This window comes from Emydura macquarii, unplaced genomic scaffold (genome assembly GCF_026122565.2).
Source record: "Emydura macquarii macquarii isolate MOO-44397 ecotype Brisbane River unplaced genomic scaffold, CSIRO-AGI_Emac_v2 contig_1253, whole genome shotgun sequence".
Taxonomy (NCBI): Eukaryota; Metazoa; Chordata; order Testudines; family Chelidae; genus Emydura; species Emydura macquarii.
In genome coordinates, this window is record NW_027131390.1 from 70,466,142 (window position 1) to 70,483,436 (window position 17,295).

General features: G+C 38.1%; 1 protein-coding gene across 50 annotated transcripts in view; it reads left to right on the plus strand.

The window, feature by feature from the left end:
• The window catches only part of TTN (titin), a 465,728-nt gene that overhangs the window by 110,377 nt on the left and 338,056 nt on the right, over nt 1–17,295 (plus strand). For all 50 annotated transcript variants that reach the window (XM_067549108.1, XM_067549128.1, XM_067549138.1 and 47 more), the window contains 8 exons: nt 1,710–1,889; nt 3,133–3,258; nt 4,262–4,450; nt 4,755–4,934; nt 6,491–6,640; nt 12,555–12,695; nt 13,352–13,546; nt 16,445–16,628. In XM_067549108.1, coding sequence (XP_067405209.1) covers nt 1,710–1,889; nt 3,133–3,258; nt 4,262–4,450; nt 4,755–4,934; nt 6,491–6,640; nt 12,555–12,695; nt 13,352–13,546; nt 16,445–16,628 — 1,345 coding nt within the window. The remainder of the gene's footprint in view (nt 1–1,709; nt 1,890–3,132; nt 3,259–4,261; nt 4,451–4,754; nt 4,935–6,490; nt 6,641–12,554; nt 12,696–13,351; nt 13,547–16,444; nt 16,629–17,295) is intronic.

Consider the following 17,295-nt stretch of genomic DNA (forward strand, 5'->3'; position numbering starts at 1 on the left):
CACCATCAAAGGAACAATAGGGGAAGAATTCTGCAAGAAGATCCTCATGGACATTTTCTCCAGAACGTCCTTCTTATGGGTTTCTCCAGAAAAGGAGGGGTTTCAGGCCACTGGTCCTTAAGTGAAGCAGTGTAATCTAATGAAGTGAGCTCCAGATTGGGTGCCAGACAATGCTTAGTTCTGTGCTGTGTGATCTGAGCAAGTCAAGTTAGCCTTTCTGTGTCCGTCTCCATGCAGGAATTAAAACTTCCCTACCTCACAGAGGGGCAGGAAGGATGAGTATTTGTACAATATTTTCAAACTAAGAAAGCACTAGATGAGTGGTGGGTGATATTATCAATTCAACTCTAAAATTGATCTATTGATCAATCAAGGTGATCAATTCAACTCTCAAAAGTCTTGTAAGGGAAGCCAGTGTGGTACAGTGGTGCAGGCACAAGGGTGGGACTCAGGAGACCTGGGTTCTAGTTCCTGCTCTGCCATGAAGCTGCTCAGTAACCTGGGGAAAGTCATTTTACTTTTCTGTGTCCCTATCCAGTCAGGTGAGGCATGTCAGCTATGGCAGACAGTCTGCCTAGGACAGGGAAAACTCCCAGTTTAAATCAAGAACATCCAGCCTGGCCAGCCAGTTTGTAAAAGCTACGTCAAGCATACATTCTCTATGGGTCTGCACTTCTGACCCCACCTAACAGGACAAGATCAAGCATGTATAAAAAGTTCTATGATTGGAATAAAATAACCAGTTAGAACTGGTTTTTCACACACATTTTACTCACATATTTCTATTTCTGCAATATACAGTTTACTTGGCATCCACTAATAGGCAGCCTGCACTAATGGAAAATATTAAAGTACTTTTTAGAAAAATGTGTGATAGAACTGCTTCCATACTTTTTCCTTACAGATGTTTTTTCAGATATTGCCTCTTTTAAGGCCTAAAAATTGCTGCCAGTATGGTGTGGTCCCAGTATATTTTTGGGAGGTATATTATAAATATTTATCAATGTCAGAATATGGATAATAAATATAATTTACACACACAGCCTTCCTCAAAGAAAAAATTCTTGGCTAGAGTTGAGAAAAAAGTAAAGGGATTTACCAATTTTCCTGTGATGTCTCTGAGGTGAGTCCTCTTAAAAAAAACCTGAAGACAAAAAAAACAGAAGTACTGAATATATTTGCCTTATGTTATCCCACAAGTGTTTCAGTCTTGTGCAAAGGGAACCACGTCTAAGGATAAGTAAGCAGTTTCTCCTTTAGTTCCATTCAATCCTGTGCTGAAATTTCCAACTGTGTCAATTAGTGCCCCCTTTGGTATTTTTTCTGATATCAAACACTGTCAATTAAGAATTGGCTTGAAGACAACACGGGATTTTACATGAGCCATCAAACACTGATCAGAAGGTGATAATTCTGCATCACCGCTGAACCAAAGAACCAGCCTCCCATGTCCAATGTCCAATCCTGTAAGCCATCCAGTCCTCTATACCCACTGTATTTATACACACATAAACAACCAGAAATTTCCAAAACCATTATGCTAGATTATACTGATTGTTTTCTGCTCTTGTTTAAAATTTCTCGAGGTAAAAACTGTGTTTTGTATTCTTCTAAAATGTATTCTGTCCTTGTATTCTGTTTTGCATTCTTCTAAAATTGTGTTATTCTCTTTGGGAAAAATGAAGTTGCATTAATCATTTATTTTCCAGGTAAATAAGAATCTTATATTAAATTTGGAAAATGTTCTGCAAGTAACTGAAGACACTATTGACAAACTGAGTAAAGAAAAGGAAGAGCTAAGAAACCTGTGGACAACATGGAAGCTTCATATAAATCAAGTAAAGTCCATCAAACAACAATGTTGGAAATTTAAAGAGCAATTAAAAAAAGTAAGTGAAACATATGTGAAGAAAACAGTTTTGGCAAACATTCCTGTATTATTATTAGTTTGACATTACCACCTGTCTGTGGTTTGCCCCCCACTTAATTCTGTAGATTATGTGAGAGAGATCTCTCTATGGATTACATCCCTTCATTATCCCCAACTCTATTTTTTGCTAGTGCTGAATGAAACATGCTGAAAACGTTTCCTGATTTTTAAATCATTTTTCAACATTTAATTGGTTGTAATTTCAAATTTTGAAATAATGTCACCCACTTCCATTTGCTGCATTAAACTGCTTGATTTTCTAACACATTTGTGCATGACATAAAATCCTGCTGAAGATCTGTGGACAGCATTTGAGAACCACCACTTTATATAGTGTGTAGCATTCAAAACTTTGGGTGTGGACAAGGGATCTGATACCTCTACTGAATTTTAAGCCTACAAATATTTTGTTGAAAAAGACATTAGAAAAAAAAGTAGAATATTTATAAATGTTATGAGTTTCTTCATAGACACTTACAAGCCCATTATAATTCTCTAATCATGTATTTGTATTGAAAAGAAGCTCATTAAAAATTCACCTTGTCAGACAGCACACATTTCACTGGCATGACTGTAGCTGAATAGTTATTTCATCTGTATTAATTACTTCCAGTAAACCAATTCCTACTTGTGTGAACAAAGCCAGAGTAAATGGTCTGTGCAGTGGTTAATGAGGAAAGGATTTTCTCTAGCCTGGGGGCAGATCGCAGATTACCTCAGCAGCTACAGTGGTGGCTGCAGCCCACGATGTGGCTACTATGCACATGTTTTGGCCAATTCATTGGACTAGTTGTTTATTCATTGGTCCCCCCAACCTAGTTATCGCTAAACCACTCTCCAAGCTCTTGCAGAGAAAGCTCTATGGGTTCCAATGTGTGTCACTTTTCTAGCCTTCCCTCAGCCTGGTGCATCTGAATCTCTCTAGTTACACTGTGCTTAGGGTCATCAGTAGCCCTTCAGAAGGTCAGAGTATTTGAACCAAAGAGAGAGTTATAATTTTAAAACAAATTTAGGACAGGTGAAAGCTTCATTTACCTTTAGGATCTACCATTTTTATAAGTATAATATCACTTTATGAAATTCTACTGACAGAACTAAGGTGTATTTTTTACTTTATTTACAAAAATTAGCCTTTAAATGGAATTTAAATTATTTAATGCAGATAAAAATGTGCTCATATGTTCTGACATTATTTCTTTTAGACTACTCAGGACTTAAACATTCTTGAGGAGGCTCTCAGACCTGCTGCAGCAGTTGACTTTGGGTGTAATCTTCAGATTCTTTTAGAATTACAACAAAAATTTAACCAAATGAAACAACAGTTTCAGGTGAGAAAACAGATTGGAGTGCTGAGATCCAAAGTGAAAACATTCTTTTAAAATCTCTGATCCTGCGAAGAGTTACATTTACACTGAGTTCAGTGGGACTGCACCCAGGAATGTCTGCAGGCTTTGCACTTTATACTCTTTATGTATGGTTGTGTGTGTGTGTCTGCACACTGCCTTTGTGGTATGTAAACTCCTCAGAATGTCACATACAATATTAGTTGCACATTAGAAATGACGCACAAGGAAAGATTGGCTATACAGAAGAAAGATATTCCAATGCACAAGGGGGGGGAAAAATAAGAAAGAAAAAGAAAAAAGCATGTCCCACCTCCATGCTTGGGAACTGCAAAACTGCTTGGGGTCTGGGGTGTTCCTGTATGTGAATTTCTTGCCTCCTCCACATCGCAATTCCTGATGCCAGGTAAGTTTCTCTATCTCCCATTCCTCTCATTTGTGCTCTGCAAGCTTGAGTCCCACCTGTAATGCCTTCCAGCATCCAGAAGACCTCCTTGTTTCCTAGCACAGCACCCCTATTGGCCACTCTAAACTCCATATCCCAGGTGACATTCATCTGTAAATTCTCTAGTGTCCAACCATTAATATCTATCTGAAAATGAGAAAGGAGTGAAGATACCACAAGAAGATCCCTTTTCATTGTATTTTATTCCCTGCAGTTCTTAACCTGGCTAGAATCCTGAAGTAGAGAGGAAAATGAAAATGCGGGAAAACAAAAAACTAGATTGTGTAAGCTCAAAATACATATCTGATCCAGACTTTCCTAATTGTAGGAGTTTATGGATCTGAGGTTTTGGTTCAGACCCATTTCTAAAAAGTTGCAGTTCAGGGCACTTCTAGAAATTGGCAGACTCAGAAGAGCATTGAGAAAAGGATGGCATTCATTTTTTTCTAAAACAGTTTCCCCATAACTAATTTATATTTGATGGAATAATGCATGTAAAGTAATCCCTGCAAATCTGAGTAATTTATTGTGTTTGTTTGCTAGCAACTAACTGCTGAGGTTGAATACACAGTAAAATTATCAGAATTGCTGAGCCTAAAAGGAGTTCCTGTTAAAGAAAATTCTGAGAAAGTAAATGATCTTACTCATCTTCATCAAAGGATAAAAGAAAGGATGACAAAATATGATGAAATCTTGAACAAGTCTGTCAAATTCCATCATGCCAAAGAAGAAGTAAGTATAATAATCTTTATCCTAAAAATATATACCTTTTTCCTGTTGCAACTAATTTCTTTTTGTTTCTGGCACTACTTGTCACCTTTGTTTTACCCCAAACTAACAACGTTTATCCACCTGTGGGTCTGAACTGAAACTCTGGGTCTGAAATCCTCTGAAATCTGGTGAGCTCAAACTCTGGATCTAAATCACAAATTCTGTGCCTTGGACCTATCCCTATGCATTTTATTATGTTAACATATGATGGTGAGGAAGGGAATAGTATAACTTCCTTTAACAAATTATTTCAAACATATTCCAGCTGGAATGTCTCATGAAATCAGGAGAACTGGAGATTCCTGAAACAAGTGAGATCCCTGATGATGCACATCAAGCTAAAATCCACCTTGCTAATACTCAGGAGAAACATGTGCATATCGGACATCTCTATAAACTGGCTCTTACCCTAGGACTGGATAGCCTTTCTGCAGTGCAGCATCCTGTAAGTAATGTCAGAATGATCAGTAAATTTAGTATTGCATATAATAGCCTGAAGCATTAGAGCTATCTGACTGACTTCTAGATGTGCGTACAACACATTAATGCCCTGGGACAAAACTAATTCATAGCATTAATAACTCTTCTAAAAGAGGGCAGAAAAAATAGAAGGCAAACGGTTAAGCATTTTCACGCTTATGTTTTCAAAATGTACTTTTAATGTATTGAATCTGATCTGTCTGCAAATATTTCTGCTGCATCAAACTAAAAGAAGCTTCCAACAACATTGGAGCTTACTGTTCAGCAGTAGCTTTTTGAATTATTGTGGGGCAGAGAAAACATTTTTAGTTTTTCAGAAATCTCACTATTGTTTTTGTTTTTGTTTTGTTTTTTTTAATTCTGAGTTCTGTGAACGGAACCAATGTTGGAGGAGGGGAGGGAAAATCTGCTTTCCTGCTCCCCAATATCCTTTGTTCAGATCAGGCCCTAGTAGCTGATTTCTTGACAGCTACTAAAGTATGTAAGTTTAAGATTCCTGCTGCTACTTAGAGGTGGTTTTGCATCCAGATTCTTTTATAAACAAATGTGAAAGCGCAAGCAGGAAATATAATAAAAATGTTATCTTATTACTGGATTAATAATTATTACTGGACTAATTTTCATAGTGAAATGGATATTGTTATAGGAAATGGATATTGTTGCTGGGCAAAGTTGTCAGTTGCCCTATACACCTGTGCAGGGGAGAAAAGGGGGCATAAAGGACTCTCTTAGGCTATGTCTACACTGATGGCAGCAAATTCACTGCCATCAGATCGATTTATCTGGATCGACTGAGCGGTCAGTGAAGACCTGCTCAGTCAATCCAGAAATCGACGTATTAAGGCCACCTCCTCAAGTGGCACAGTGCATTGAAGACGGAGCACAGAAGTCGACGGGAGTTACGCAAGTTTTTTGCGTAGTTTGCGTAACTCTGGTCAACTGCCGCCGAATCTCCAAGGAAAGTGTAGACAAGCCCTTACTCTACCTCCACTGGCCATCCATGTCAATGTCACCAGTCTGCACATGGGAGGCAGGGAGCTAGCTTTATGGGGCCACTACTCCCCTACACAGAAGAGAGGGGAATGGCCAGAGCCTTGGTTCCATTTCCCCACCCCAAAACATGCTGGACAGCAGAGGTGGGGGGAGGTAATCTAATAATGGGAGGGACCAATAGCAGATTACTTTCCTCTGGACCCAGGGCGACACCAAAGTGGGAATTGCAACTCTGAACCACAGTTCCTGTCCTAGATTATTCCTAGGGTGGGGCATCTTCATGTTTCCCCTTACTATAAGCTAGGAGCAATGCCTTGATCTAACCCTTACTGGTTAATGTTACCCACACTGGGACAGATATTATTTCTCTGAAATAATTTTATTTTTAATTGACTAAGTCTAAGACAAAGCAGAAACTTTTTTCATATTTTAAACCATAAGAAATATCACGAGTTAGGCATTTGCTATGTTGTGTAGGCAGTAGATCCAGCACATAATTATTTCATTTTCTACCCTCTCTTCTTTTAGAACTGCTTTAATGTTTCTGTAAAGAATCTACAGCAGGAGCTTGCTACACTTGAGTGCGACAGCATTAACTGGAGAACCAAAGCAGATAAGTATGAGGAGGAACTGTCATACAACTTCCAGTACTGCACAACTAGAGAAGAGATAAATGAGGTCTGGTGAAAAGAACAGATTAAATTACTAAAAGTTGTTGTGTGCTATAATGTGTGTTACTACTTAGGTATTCCCCATAAATACCACATATGTATATAGTAAAGTTGATTTTCATCTTACCAGCAGCCTTTGATTCACATACCAGCAGCAAAAATCTATGGCCTGTGTTTAAAATCCAAGTCTGTGTTCAAGTCTACATGACACTACCATGCTGACATTAATGGCTTTCACACAAAAAAAGAGAGATGCAAATATAGCAGCTGCACTTTCTCAGGTTCAGATGTGCAGTACAGCTCTTATCTAAATCTGGTTCAGTTCAGTTGGTAGGGTTTATAAATATCTTTAAAGTAAAGCCTCAAACAAAAGCTGTATTTTATGTATCATGTAGCTGTACTGTTTTTTCTCATGTTAAAAATAATTTTTGGTATTATATTTATAAGTTTAAATGTGGCCCACAAAGAATTTTTTAAAATTATTTTGTACCCCCCGCCTTTTTAAATTATGTATAAACAAGACCAGAAGGTATTAATTTAAAAAAAAACCCACTTAGTCCTTTTTTACTTCAGGCTTAACATTCTGATATTTCTAATCTTCTCTAGGTCTTAGAGGAATTTTGCATGCCTCGGCTATGTGTTTTGACACCTTAAATCACAAGGGTGTTGAGACTTTAACTGGACATCCTCTCAGTCAAGTGTTCTTTAGGCATTGAAGTTAAACCAAAACATAAAAAGGAAAAAAAATTAACCAGTCTGACTAAAAGTCCCTTACTTAGCACAGACAAACAAACACTGAGATCATTATACCTGAATCCCTGTTAATCCATTGCCACTTTTCTTCATTAAACATTTAAAACTAAACATAGATGCCGAGTAAATCTATGACACTGAATTAATCCAAGAAGGTAATAGTTATGAGTTTGTTCTCGAGTTTTAAAATAGTACAATTCATTATTTTAAATTTTATTTATTAAACAGCAGTAGTAAGTCTGATGTCATTCTTAACAAGCACATGTGCATCAAATAATAGTTCCTTTACTATCTACCAGATCTATGCTAGTAAACATTTCACTTCATCTGTTTGTCGCAGGAAGCAGTTGTTAGTGCCTATCAAACAGTACACAAACAGCAACCAGCTAACCTAATTATTTGCAGTTTACCAATCAGCAGCACCAAATTTCAAATGTCAATACTAAACATTTTGTGATCATCAATTTTAGATCCTACTACAAACACTTATGCATATGCTTAACTGTAGTGTAACAAGTTGAAGCATGTGAGTAAAGTACACGCCTCAAGTGTTTGCAGGCTCAGGGACTTACTGGCATTTGAAGGTGCTGTATTCAGATCAGAAGCAATGATTTTTTGTAGACTCTGGTCTGGATCATTGCTCCTTTAAAAAGCAGGGAAACAAATAATTTTATGCTCAGATGTGTGAAATCAGTTGTGAAACAGTCCTGCAAATGAAACAAAGAAATGTATGTCTTTTTTATTACTTTTTAAAGAACGATTGCAAAGGCAAAAACAAGGGCTCATGCCCTTTAAGACTTTGTAATGTCTGAAGCAGGGTGTCAAGGTCTTTTATCTCACTTACCAGCCTCCGTGGGCTACCTGCATCACTGGTCTGTGCACAGGAAGGGGCACAGCCCCTATACAGCTATTACTCCTCAATCTACACAGGTGGGCAGAAAAAGGATACAGGTGGAGCCTTGCTTTGTCCCCCATCCCTCCCCGCCACCTGCCCCGGCACTTCCCAAGTGCATCAGACAGTACAGATGAGCCAGGCCAGAGGGGAAAGTAAGTTGTGCTATGTATAGGGCAAGCATAACTTACTTCCCCCCTGAACAAAGGGGAGCCGGGGACTGAATTGTGACTTGGGGACTGAATCTGCTTCTAGGATAGTGCAGCTAGGTGCTGCCCTTCCTCAGGCTTTGTGGTAACTCTATGATCTAGCCCTATGTTAAGCTAATGTCCATGAAATTAAAAATGACTTAATTCTTTTTGCAAATTAACCTCTGCAATAAAAAGACATTTTTCAGTTGAGAATAACTTTGCAAACCACCTGTGCATGCTTGCTGATAATCTGCACCCTAATGTACTTTTAACTGAGCCTCAGCCTTCCCCAAACCCCCAACTTGTTATATTCCTTAAACTTATAGTGAGGAATACTTTGATGTTTGGGGCTCAATCCTACAAATCGCTGAGCATTCCTGAAGGCTACTGAGCACCCTCAATTCCTCTTGAAATCAGTGGAAATTGAGGGTCCCATTTAATGCCTCATTAAAGTGTCTCCTAAAACATTTTGGACATGAATGAAAAATGTTTTTCTTAAATCTTACTGTTGGAAAAAACATTTTTAAAACAGCTTTATGCCCTGCTTTTATCATTTGTTTTGTGCTTCTTGTGTGATAAGTCTTAGCAAGTGGTATCAGCCATCCCCATCCCCCACCATCATTCTCCACCTATGACGGGGCGACTATAGTTAGGAACAGCTGCCTGAATAACAACTATGACACTATGGACAGATCACTAAGTGATAAAGTTCCATTAAACCAGCAAGTTGAAGTTATTTAGGTGTAGGATGTAAAGTTCTGTTAGCATTTTACATTGCATTTTGCAGTAAATGGTAAAGGTTAGATTTCTCTGCAGCTAAAGATGCAGACCTGTATGCTGCCCTCAATCAGAGCATGCAGTTGCTGATGTCAATAGTAGTTGTGTGCATGCGTTGACAGGGAGCAGTGTATGGTCCTGAGTTTGGGCTGGTTTTCCACTCAGGCTAAGAGAGAGGAGTGACAGCAGCTGTAGACCTTGGACACATGAGCCATCTTGTCTGAAACAAGGCGATCTCATTTCGCATACCTATACTGCTATGAAGAGAGCCTCTGTCCTTATAAATGATTAGTAGTGTATGGGCATAAACTATGAAAGTGAACCAAAATAAACTCTTGCTCATCTATGTGTCAGTCCTGGGATTTTCCTCCAAATTAGACTTAAAATGAAGGTTTGTGTTTTGAAAACAAAATGTCAGTCCATATACATGCCTTTATTAACATGGTGCTTTACAATGGATTTATTATACTTTGTAATTAGGAGAGATGAACAGCTTAACTAACTGGAGATCACACTTGATGATAGAATTCCCTTCCTTTCCCTCAGACTGACTCAATGCCATCTGTCTGTGCATTGCTGAAATCATGTGTTAGCAGGGAATGTTATTCTCCTAGATGAAATGTAAATGAAAAATATGCCTCTTGATGGATTCACATTAGTAAGTAATAATAATAATGGATGAGTAGCCACTGTGCTTACAGTAACTGCAAAACAGGCATTCATTACACTTTGGATTTTGAGCAAATGTCTGACTGACTCTTAAATATACAAAAACTCAAAACATGTTAAATACCAAATTGGGGACCTGATCCTGGGTTGACTGATACTACTCAGGTGCATAAAGTTACTCTCCAGTATAAATGTTTGTAGGAACAGGTCAGGCCCTAGATCATTAAGACTGGTAAATGAGTTTTATACATCTACTTTTTATCACTTGGTCTAGATAAAAATCACTTTAGAATATTTTATTCCATACAACCATAGTGTACAAGATCTTATAAAAGCCAAAGTCTTTAATTTGTCAGGATACATGAAGTTTGGGGTGTAGGGATCCCCCATTTAAAAAATATTTAAATTCTTTTATGATCTTCCATTTTAGATTTGTTTATATTAATTACACATTTTTTGAAATTTTTTATTTCAAAATCAAAATTTTAATTTGAATAGTGTCTTTTATAAGGTACCATAAATATATATTTAAGCAGTTTTATTAAAATTATAATAGCACATCATAAACAGGAATGGCTCCCTCATGTCTGTTGTGGTCTATTGCTTAAAAACTTTTTTTTTAAATGCTATTTGTCTAGTAAATAAGCAAAAAGACATTTTAGCAGTTATAAATAAATCTGAGAATTATATATTATTCAGGGAAAAATAACTCTGAACCAATGAAAAAAATTACTCTCTGTAGTGGATTCACCAAAATATTTGATGTGCTAATCTCACTGAATATATAGGGTATGTTGTTATATAGGGCATGACTAGTTCAAACAAATAGGGTTGTCCAAAGCCCCAAATAAGTTTTATAACAGACACAGCATTTTAAAATGAACCTAAAGCAAAACTGATCATAAAGTAAAATAAATAAATAAATAAAATCATAACAGGCCTAAACGATTAGATGTCATGGTAATGAGCACCATTTACAAGTTAAATTGATAGTATAATAAACTAGCCATGGTTTTTGTGCATATTTAAATCATATTAACAAAAACCAATTGTTTCTGGTTGAACCAAAACTGAAATTTTTCATTTTTTTCTTGCTGAAACAAACAATAAATAAACAAAAAATGTTTGGGGTAGAACAAAACATTTTGCTTGGATTGAAATGATTTTTTTCTTATTTTGTTTTGTTTTTCAGGTGTGTTTTATCCTTTTAAAAAAAACAAATCTAGCTAAATTTCAAAATGAAACTTTGTTTTCAAACAAAGTTAAAATGAGTCATTTAGAAAATGTTGAAAAGAACCATTTCAACTTTTTCAATTTTTTCCCCATTTTGCATTTGGCTGAACTTATTTGCCAAATTCTCAGGTTGTTTGGTCACCCTGAAACTGCATTTTTTGGCAAACAACTATGGGGCTGAAATACTTCATCCAGTTCTAGCACTGACACCAAAGACTCAATCTTGCAAAGAATTATGCACATCTTTACACACTGTGAGTGAGTCATCTTTACACACTGTGAGTGAGTCCCATTGAAGACAATCAGACTATTCACTGTGTGTAAAGTTAAGCTCATGTGTAACTCTTCACAGGATCAGGGCCTTAAATGTTATGTTCCTTATTACACAGGTAATACACTGGCTACAGCTGCAGTAATATTCGGATTATGTAGCACAGATATTAGTTAATGGTTGTTTTTTCTAGAACGAAGTTTATACAAAAGATTATCTTTATTAGGGAACCTTCTGACTTGAAAGAATCTCCCAGAGTATCCCCAAACAAACGGACTAAAATATCGTTCTTATTAAGCAACTGCTTTTGGTCACTCCCTTGAGTGGTTGCTAAAGACTAGTTCATAGTATAATGATAATGTCCTAAAAATAAGGTGATATAACCTAAACCAAATTTTGTAGAGAAAAGTCACAGTGGGAGAAATTCATCCCTACGTAGACTGTTTGTTGAGGAACTAAAAAGGGTTGTACAATATGAAACTTGTGTCCCTCAACACATGGGGAAGTCATGGGATTTACAGCACTTCCATAGCCATTGTTCCAGCCTATGAATTGGAATATCAGACACAATTCCTCCATACATCTTATATGAGGGTGAAATTCTGGCTCCATTGAAGTCAATGGAAGTTCTGGGACCAGGATTTAACCCTAAGCAAGTATCCACCTGATCCTAGCCTGACACAACCATCTCTTTCTGTGATAGCTGACTTGGAAACCTCCTTCAATCTGCAGGAGGTACAAAGCACCCCTTATGCAGTTGCTCTTTTCGTGCCCTCCATCCCCACAGGGCTTAAGTAGTATGTAAGGTTTTATGCTGGCCTTAGGCAGTTAAGTAAATTTTACCCACTAGACGCAAGTTTATATTACTGGTATATTTTCAAGGATTTATATGTAATATTATTTAATGTTCACTAAGCAAAATTTTTCCACTACTGAAAAGAAACTTTGACTTATAGTTTTACCTGCTAAGGAAAGGAGGGCACAAAGGTTACTGTATGATCTACTATGTTTTTAATCCCGATGAGAAACACTGAATATTCATATTGTATGAAGTTAGTTTGTCTTAGCAACTATTTAACAATTTTAAAATATGCTCCAGTGTTTCTGACTGAAGAATACACTAATTTTCTTTCAGCTCAGAGAGTCATTTAAAGATCTCAAAAAGAAATTCAACAACCTGAAATTTAACTATACCAAGAAAACAGAAAAAGCTCGAAATCTGAAATTTCTTAAGATGCAGATTCAGCAGGTTGAAATGTACCCAGAAAAAATGCAGGTAATAATAATAGAAATTATGGACTTGATGTAGGAGTTACTGAGTGAAATGCTATGGCTTCTGTTAAGCAGGAGGTCAGAATAAGTGATTTTGGCCTTAAAATCTCTGAATAAGAACATATAGTGAGTACACCAGTTTCTGACATCATTTGCACTGGCGTAAATACAGAACTACTCCTATGTCTTCAAGTCAGTGCAATCACTCCAGATTTGCGCTGATGTTACCGACATCAGATATTTGACCCGTATGTTGAAATTAATATTGTAGAAGTTAATTGCTTTTAAAAAATTAAATCAAAACGAGATGCTAAAATCTCTCCTTTGTTCTTTTTCCAGATACCATCTAGGTCATTCTGTTCAAGGGTAAATAATATGAGCCTATCTATTTCTTTTAAAGTTAAAAAGTTGAAAATATTTAACTCGATTTACCTTTAGAGAGGTGTGTGCATTTTCCATTGATTGCAATAGAGTTGTCCATGCCCATCTAAGGGTAGAGTCTGTTGTCTTTGCTTTTGAAAATGTATAGTGTTCTTTACTGTGGTTTTTAGACAACGAGCTATGAAGCGAGGTTTGCAAATTTCCCCCACTGTTTAATTTCTAAGAACACCCATGAACTTTCTGTCATAATTCTTAACAATAGTGCATCTTTCAAAATAGATTCTGAGAAAGAAGATGGATAATTTAGAGAGGAAAGTTACTGGCTGTGTAATAAATCATCCTGATGGTAAAGTTGGTGTCCTCTTGGAGTCAATCAACCAGTTACAGAAACAGCTGAATGAATTTGGCAGAGTTGTGGAGGATTACAAGCAAAATTTGGATCTGATTGAGCATCTGCAGCAGATGATGGAAGAGGTATTAATAAATCCTGAAATCCACTCTGTAGCTCTGATATGGGGCCAGCAAGGGGAGAGGAAAGTATACTCCTATATAGTCAGTCAGGCTTTGTGCCATTCATCCTTTTGGATCCATAAGTCACTGCACTGCCTTTCTGAAGAGACCCTGGAGTTTTTGTGAGGGATACATTTAACTCATCCACCCACCCCTATGGGCTACAACACAGCTCTTCTGTGGCCGCTGTTCCAACTAACAAACTGGATTTAGAGCATCAGCCCCTCCATATACCCTACCCTGGGTTCCTTGAACACTGGATCTGCATAAAGTAGGGTGATTTCTTTGTGATACTATTTCTCATCATCTCAAGGTAATTAGAGATGGATCATTGTTCTGACTGGTCCTCCCCAATTCCAAGGTACAAATCTCTTTATATCCTATTCACGGAGACAATGAAGAGGTTGCCCAAGGCAGTGATATTGTCTTATGCAGTTGTCCCTTTTGTAATAAATTGATGGCACATAATCAGGACAGAATTAAGGCATAGGCACAGAGAGTAGCAGATTTGACCCAACTGTCCCTCCATCATGACAGAAGCGGCACTGGGTGGCATTGCAACTCAGGGCACCAAGTCACAACACCACTTGCACAAATTTGGCCCAGCTGCTCCACTGTCTTGATGGAGGGGTGGCTGGGTCAAACCTGAGTGGCACTGTGACTTTATATGCCAAGTCGTAATGCCATTTGCTCAGATTTTGCCCAGCTTACCCCGCACTCCCCCTCCACTTGGCGGACCACACTGTAAAAAAATAAAAAATAAAAGGGCAGCACAATAGCGCAGCTTTCACTTACTCCCTTTCCATACCCACTTAATACTGTATTTTATTATTGATAATAAAATGAAAAAAATCAACTATTTTACTTTCAGTTGAAATATCTACTAATATAAAACAGATTTCAGAGTCCATAATGCATTACCACATTTCAACTAAAATTAAGTTTTACTGGGTGAAAATGCAAATTAAATTTACCTTTTATGACTTCTGCCTAGAAACCTGACACTTCTCTCGCGCCGGGATGGGCCAGCAGCATTCCGGGGGCTGAGAGTGGAGCGCTCCAGCTGGCAGCACTCTGGGAGCTGGAGCGGACTGGCCAGCCTGGGGCAGGGCGGGGTGGGCCAGGCCAATGCTGGGGCGCCGTCAGGGCCAGCAGCACTCTGGGGACTGGGAGTGCTCGGGCTGGCGGCACTCTGGGAGCTGTGGCAGACTGGCTAGCCTGTGGGTGGGGTAGACCAGCGCTCAGCACTGGGGTGGGGCCAGCATCACTCTGGGGGTGGGCTGGGCCAGCGGTGCTCCAGGGGCTGGGGGCCCTTGGGCCGGTGGCGCTTAGAGTGCAAGGGCCACAAAAATTAACCCCACAGGCCGCATCCGTATGTTTGACACCCCTGGTGCAGCTACTGCAACCTAAGAGAAATATTTTAGTTAGAGAAAGCAAAACAGACTTTACTGGTGATATGTTTAGCATCTATAAAGAACTGCACCACCACTGAAAATCAGAATTTTCCCAAGCTCTAACTCCTAAACATTCAGATAAACAGAATTATCAAGACCATCTCCAGAAGCACCATCCAGTGACCCCAAATCCTCAACAGCATTTAATTTACTCCCCTTCTGAAGAATTCTAAAATTGTACTCTACTATAGCTAAAATAGATTCCCTAATGCAGTGCTGCAAGTTTTTTAAAGACCAATATCTAGCAGCATTTTACTCTCTTGTCAGATTGTGTAGGTGCTTCTGCTGTGAGTCAAGCACATTCCTATCATTGCAGTCATTTATTTTTAGCAATAAAGCAGTTTCAGTTCTTCATTGTAATCTAAATGCATGACTGGTAACTTTCCTTCATGACAGACCAAAATATTAATCCTTAGACAAAACAATTTCCCCATTGTCAATAAACACTCATCTTCATCACAAGATCCATTTTATCCCTGATGAGGTGAACAATTTGGCAGCAATTGTGCAATTATATTTGTTAATCCACCTTCCCTTGGAAAGAGTTGGATTTCCCCAGTGTTAAACCTTAAATTATTATTTTATTCTGAAAAACTATTTTGTAACTATTCTGTTTTATTCAACTGTAAAAATAGCACCGTCTCACTCAACATATTTTTGTCTCGTGTATTCAGAGTCATCAGTTCTGATCTTAATGACAAAAAAAATTAGTGAATTTTATGCCTGATAGCCTTGCAAAGCCAACACTGCTAAGACTGAGTGAGCATCAGATTCTGTTCCACCTTGTGCATTATCACTCTAAATTGTTCACTAAGGATGTCCTCTAAAGCCCACTGAGGTCAATAGAAAGACCCTCAATAACTTCAATGAGCACTGGATCAGTCATAATTTCCAATGAGTTACATCTGTGCAACCTCATAGAAGATGTAGGGTTTCACAGGTGTAACTGAGAGCATAGTTTGAAGTCCATGGAGTTATAACAGGTGTAACTGAGGTTTTGATTTGGCCTGCAGAATCTCTGCTGATGCATAAGATGGCAAGAGCACAGGTTTGGTTCTCAGACCAAACTGAATTTGCAAAGATAGTAGTAACTAAAAAATAATATCATTTTGCTTATAAAGGGAGAGCACTGGTATGGAGTCCAAGGCAACTTAACAGAAAATTCACCAGCTCTTGATTGTAGGAATAATATTGCAAATGAGTTATAGTCCATCAGGTAACGTCACCACAAATTTTGAGAACATTATATATGTCCCTTCTCAGCTTTACTGTTGTTATTCAAAGACACAAAGGATAGGACAAACCTACTGTACAAGAGCTCTTATTGTCAATATTTGTTTCATTTTTATAAATTTTTGTTGTATCCATTTTTAAATGCTGTGGTTTTTCCCTCTCCAATACATGCCAGTGTCAGTTTTGGTATGAAGAAGCAAGTGCTACAGTCGTTAGAGTTGGGAAGTATTCTACAGAATGTAAAACGAGGGAAGCAGTGGCAATTCTCTACAAGCAGTTCAATAAATTTATCAAGCCCACAGTGCCTCAACAAGAGGAAAGAATTCAGCAGATTATTGACCTCGCTAAACACTTATATGGTGAGGACTTCCATAAACGGTCTACTGATGTGCTGTTGACCAAACACAAATTGAACCATTCGGGACATGTGAAAGCAAGGGATTGTTTGTTTAATGCCTACGTTGATTTATTTTAAAAGATTTTAATATCAAATGCTGTTTCAAAGTATTGACTGGGCAATTGTTTCTAGAATTATCAATTATCAGGAAGCTGCCAATGCTGCTGCCCTGGAGGGAATGGAGTATAAATACCCTCCTTCCCACGGGTGTGCATGGGCCAATGGCCCACTAGAGCCCCTTCTGTTCAGCCCTTAGTTCAAGCAATTGCCCTTCCCTTCCCTCTCCTCTTAACCCAAAGGAGAGGGGGAACTCTTAAAGTAGCCATAACCACTGTTCCTTCCACTGGCCAGAAAAAGCCCCCAACCTTCAAGGTTGTGGGGAACACAATGTTCTGAGGCTGATAAATATGAGATGTTGCAGAACTAAGGGTTAAAAAAATCCACATTTAAGTTCTGGAAAGTTCAGTGTCATTTGCTTTTCAGTCTGCAATGTGAGTTACCCTGAAGTCTAAATTAAATGTCCTTGAAGTTTTTATGAGCTTAGAAATAAGGCTTCATGGTTAACTGTGTTTTATAACAGGGAAATCTGGGAAGTTTAAGTATTTTATAGCTATAGATTTTGGAGCTGA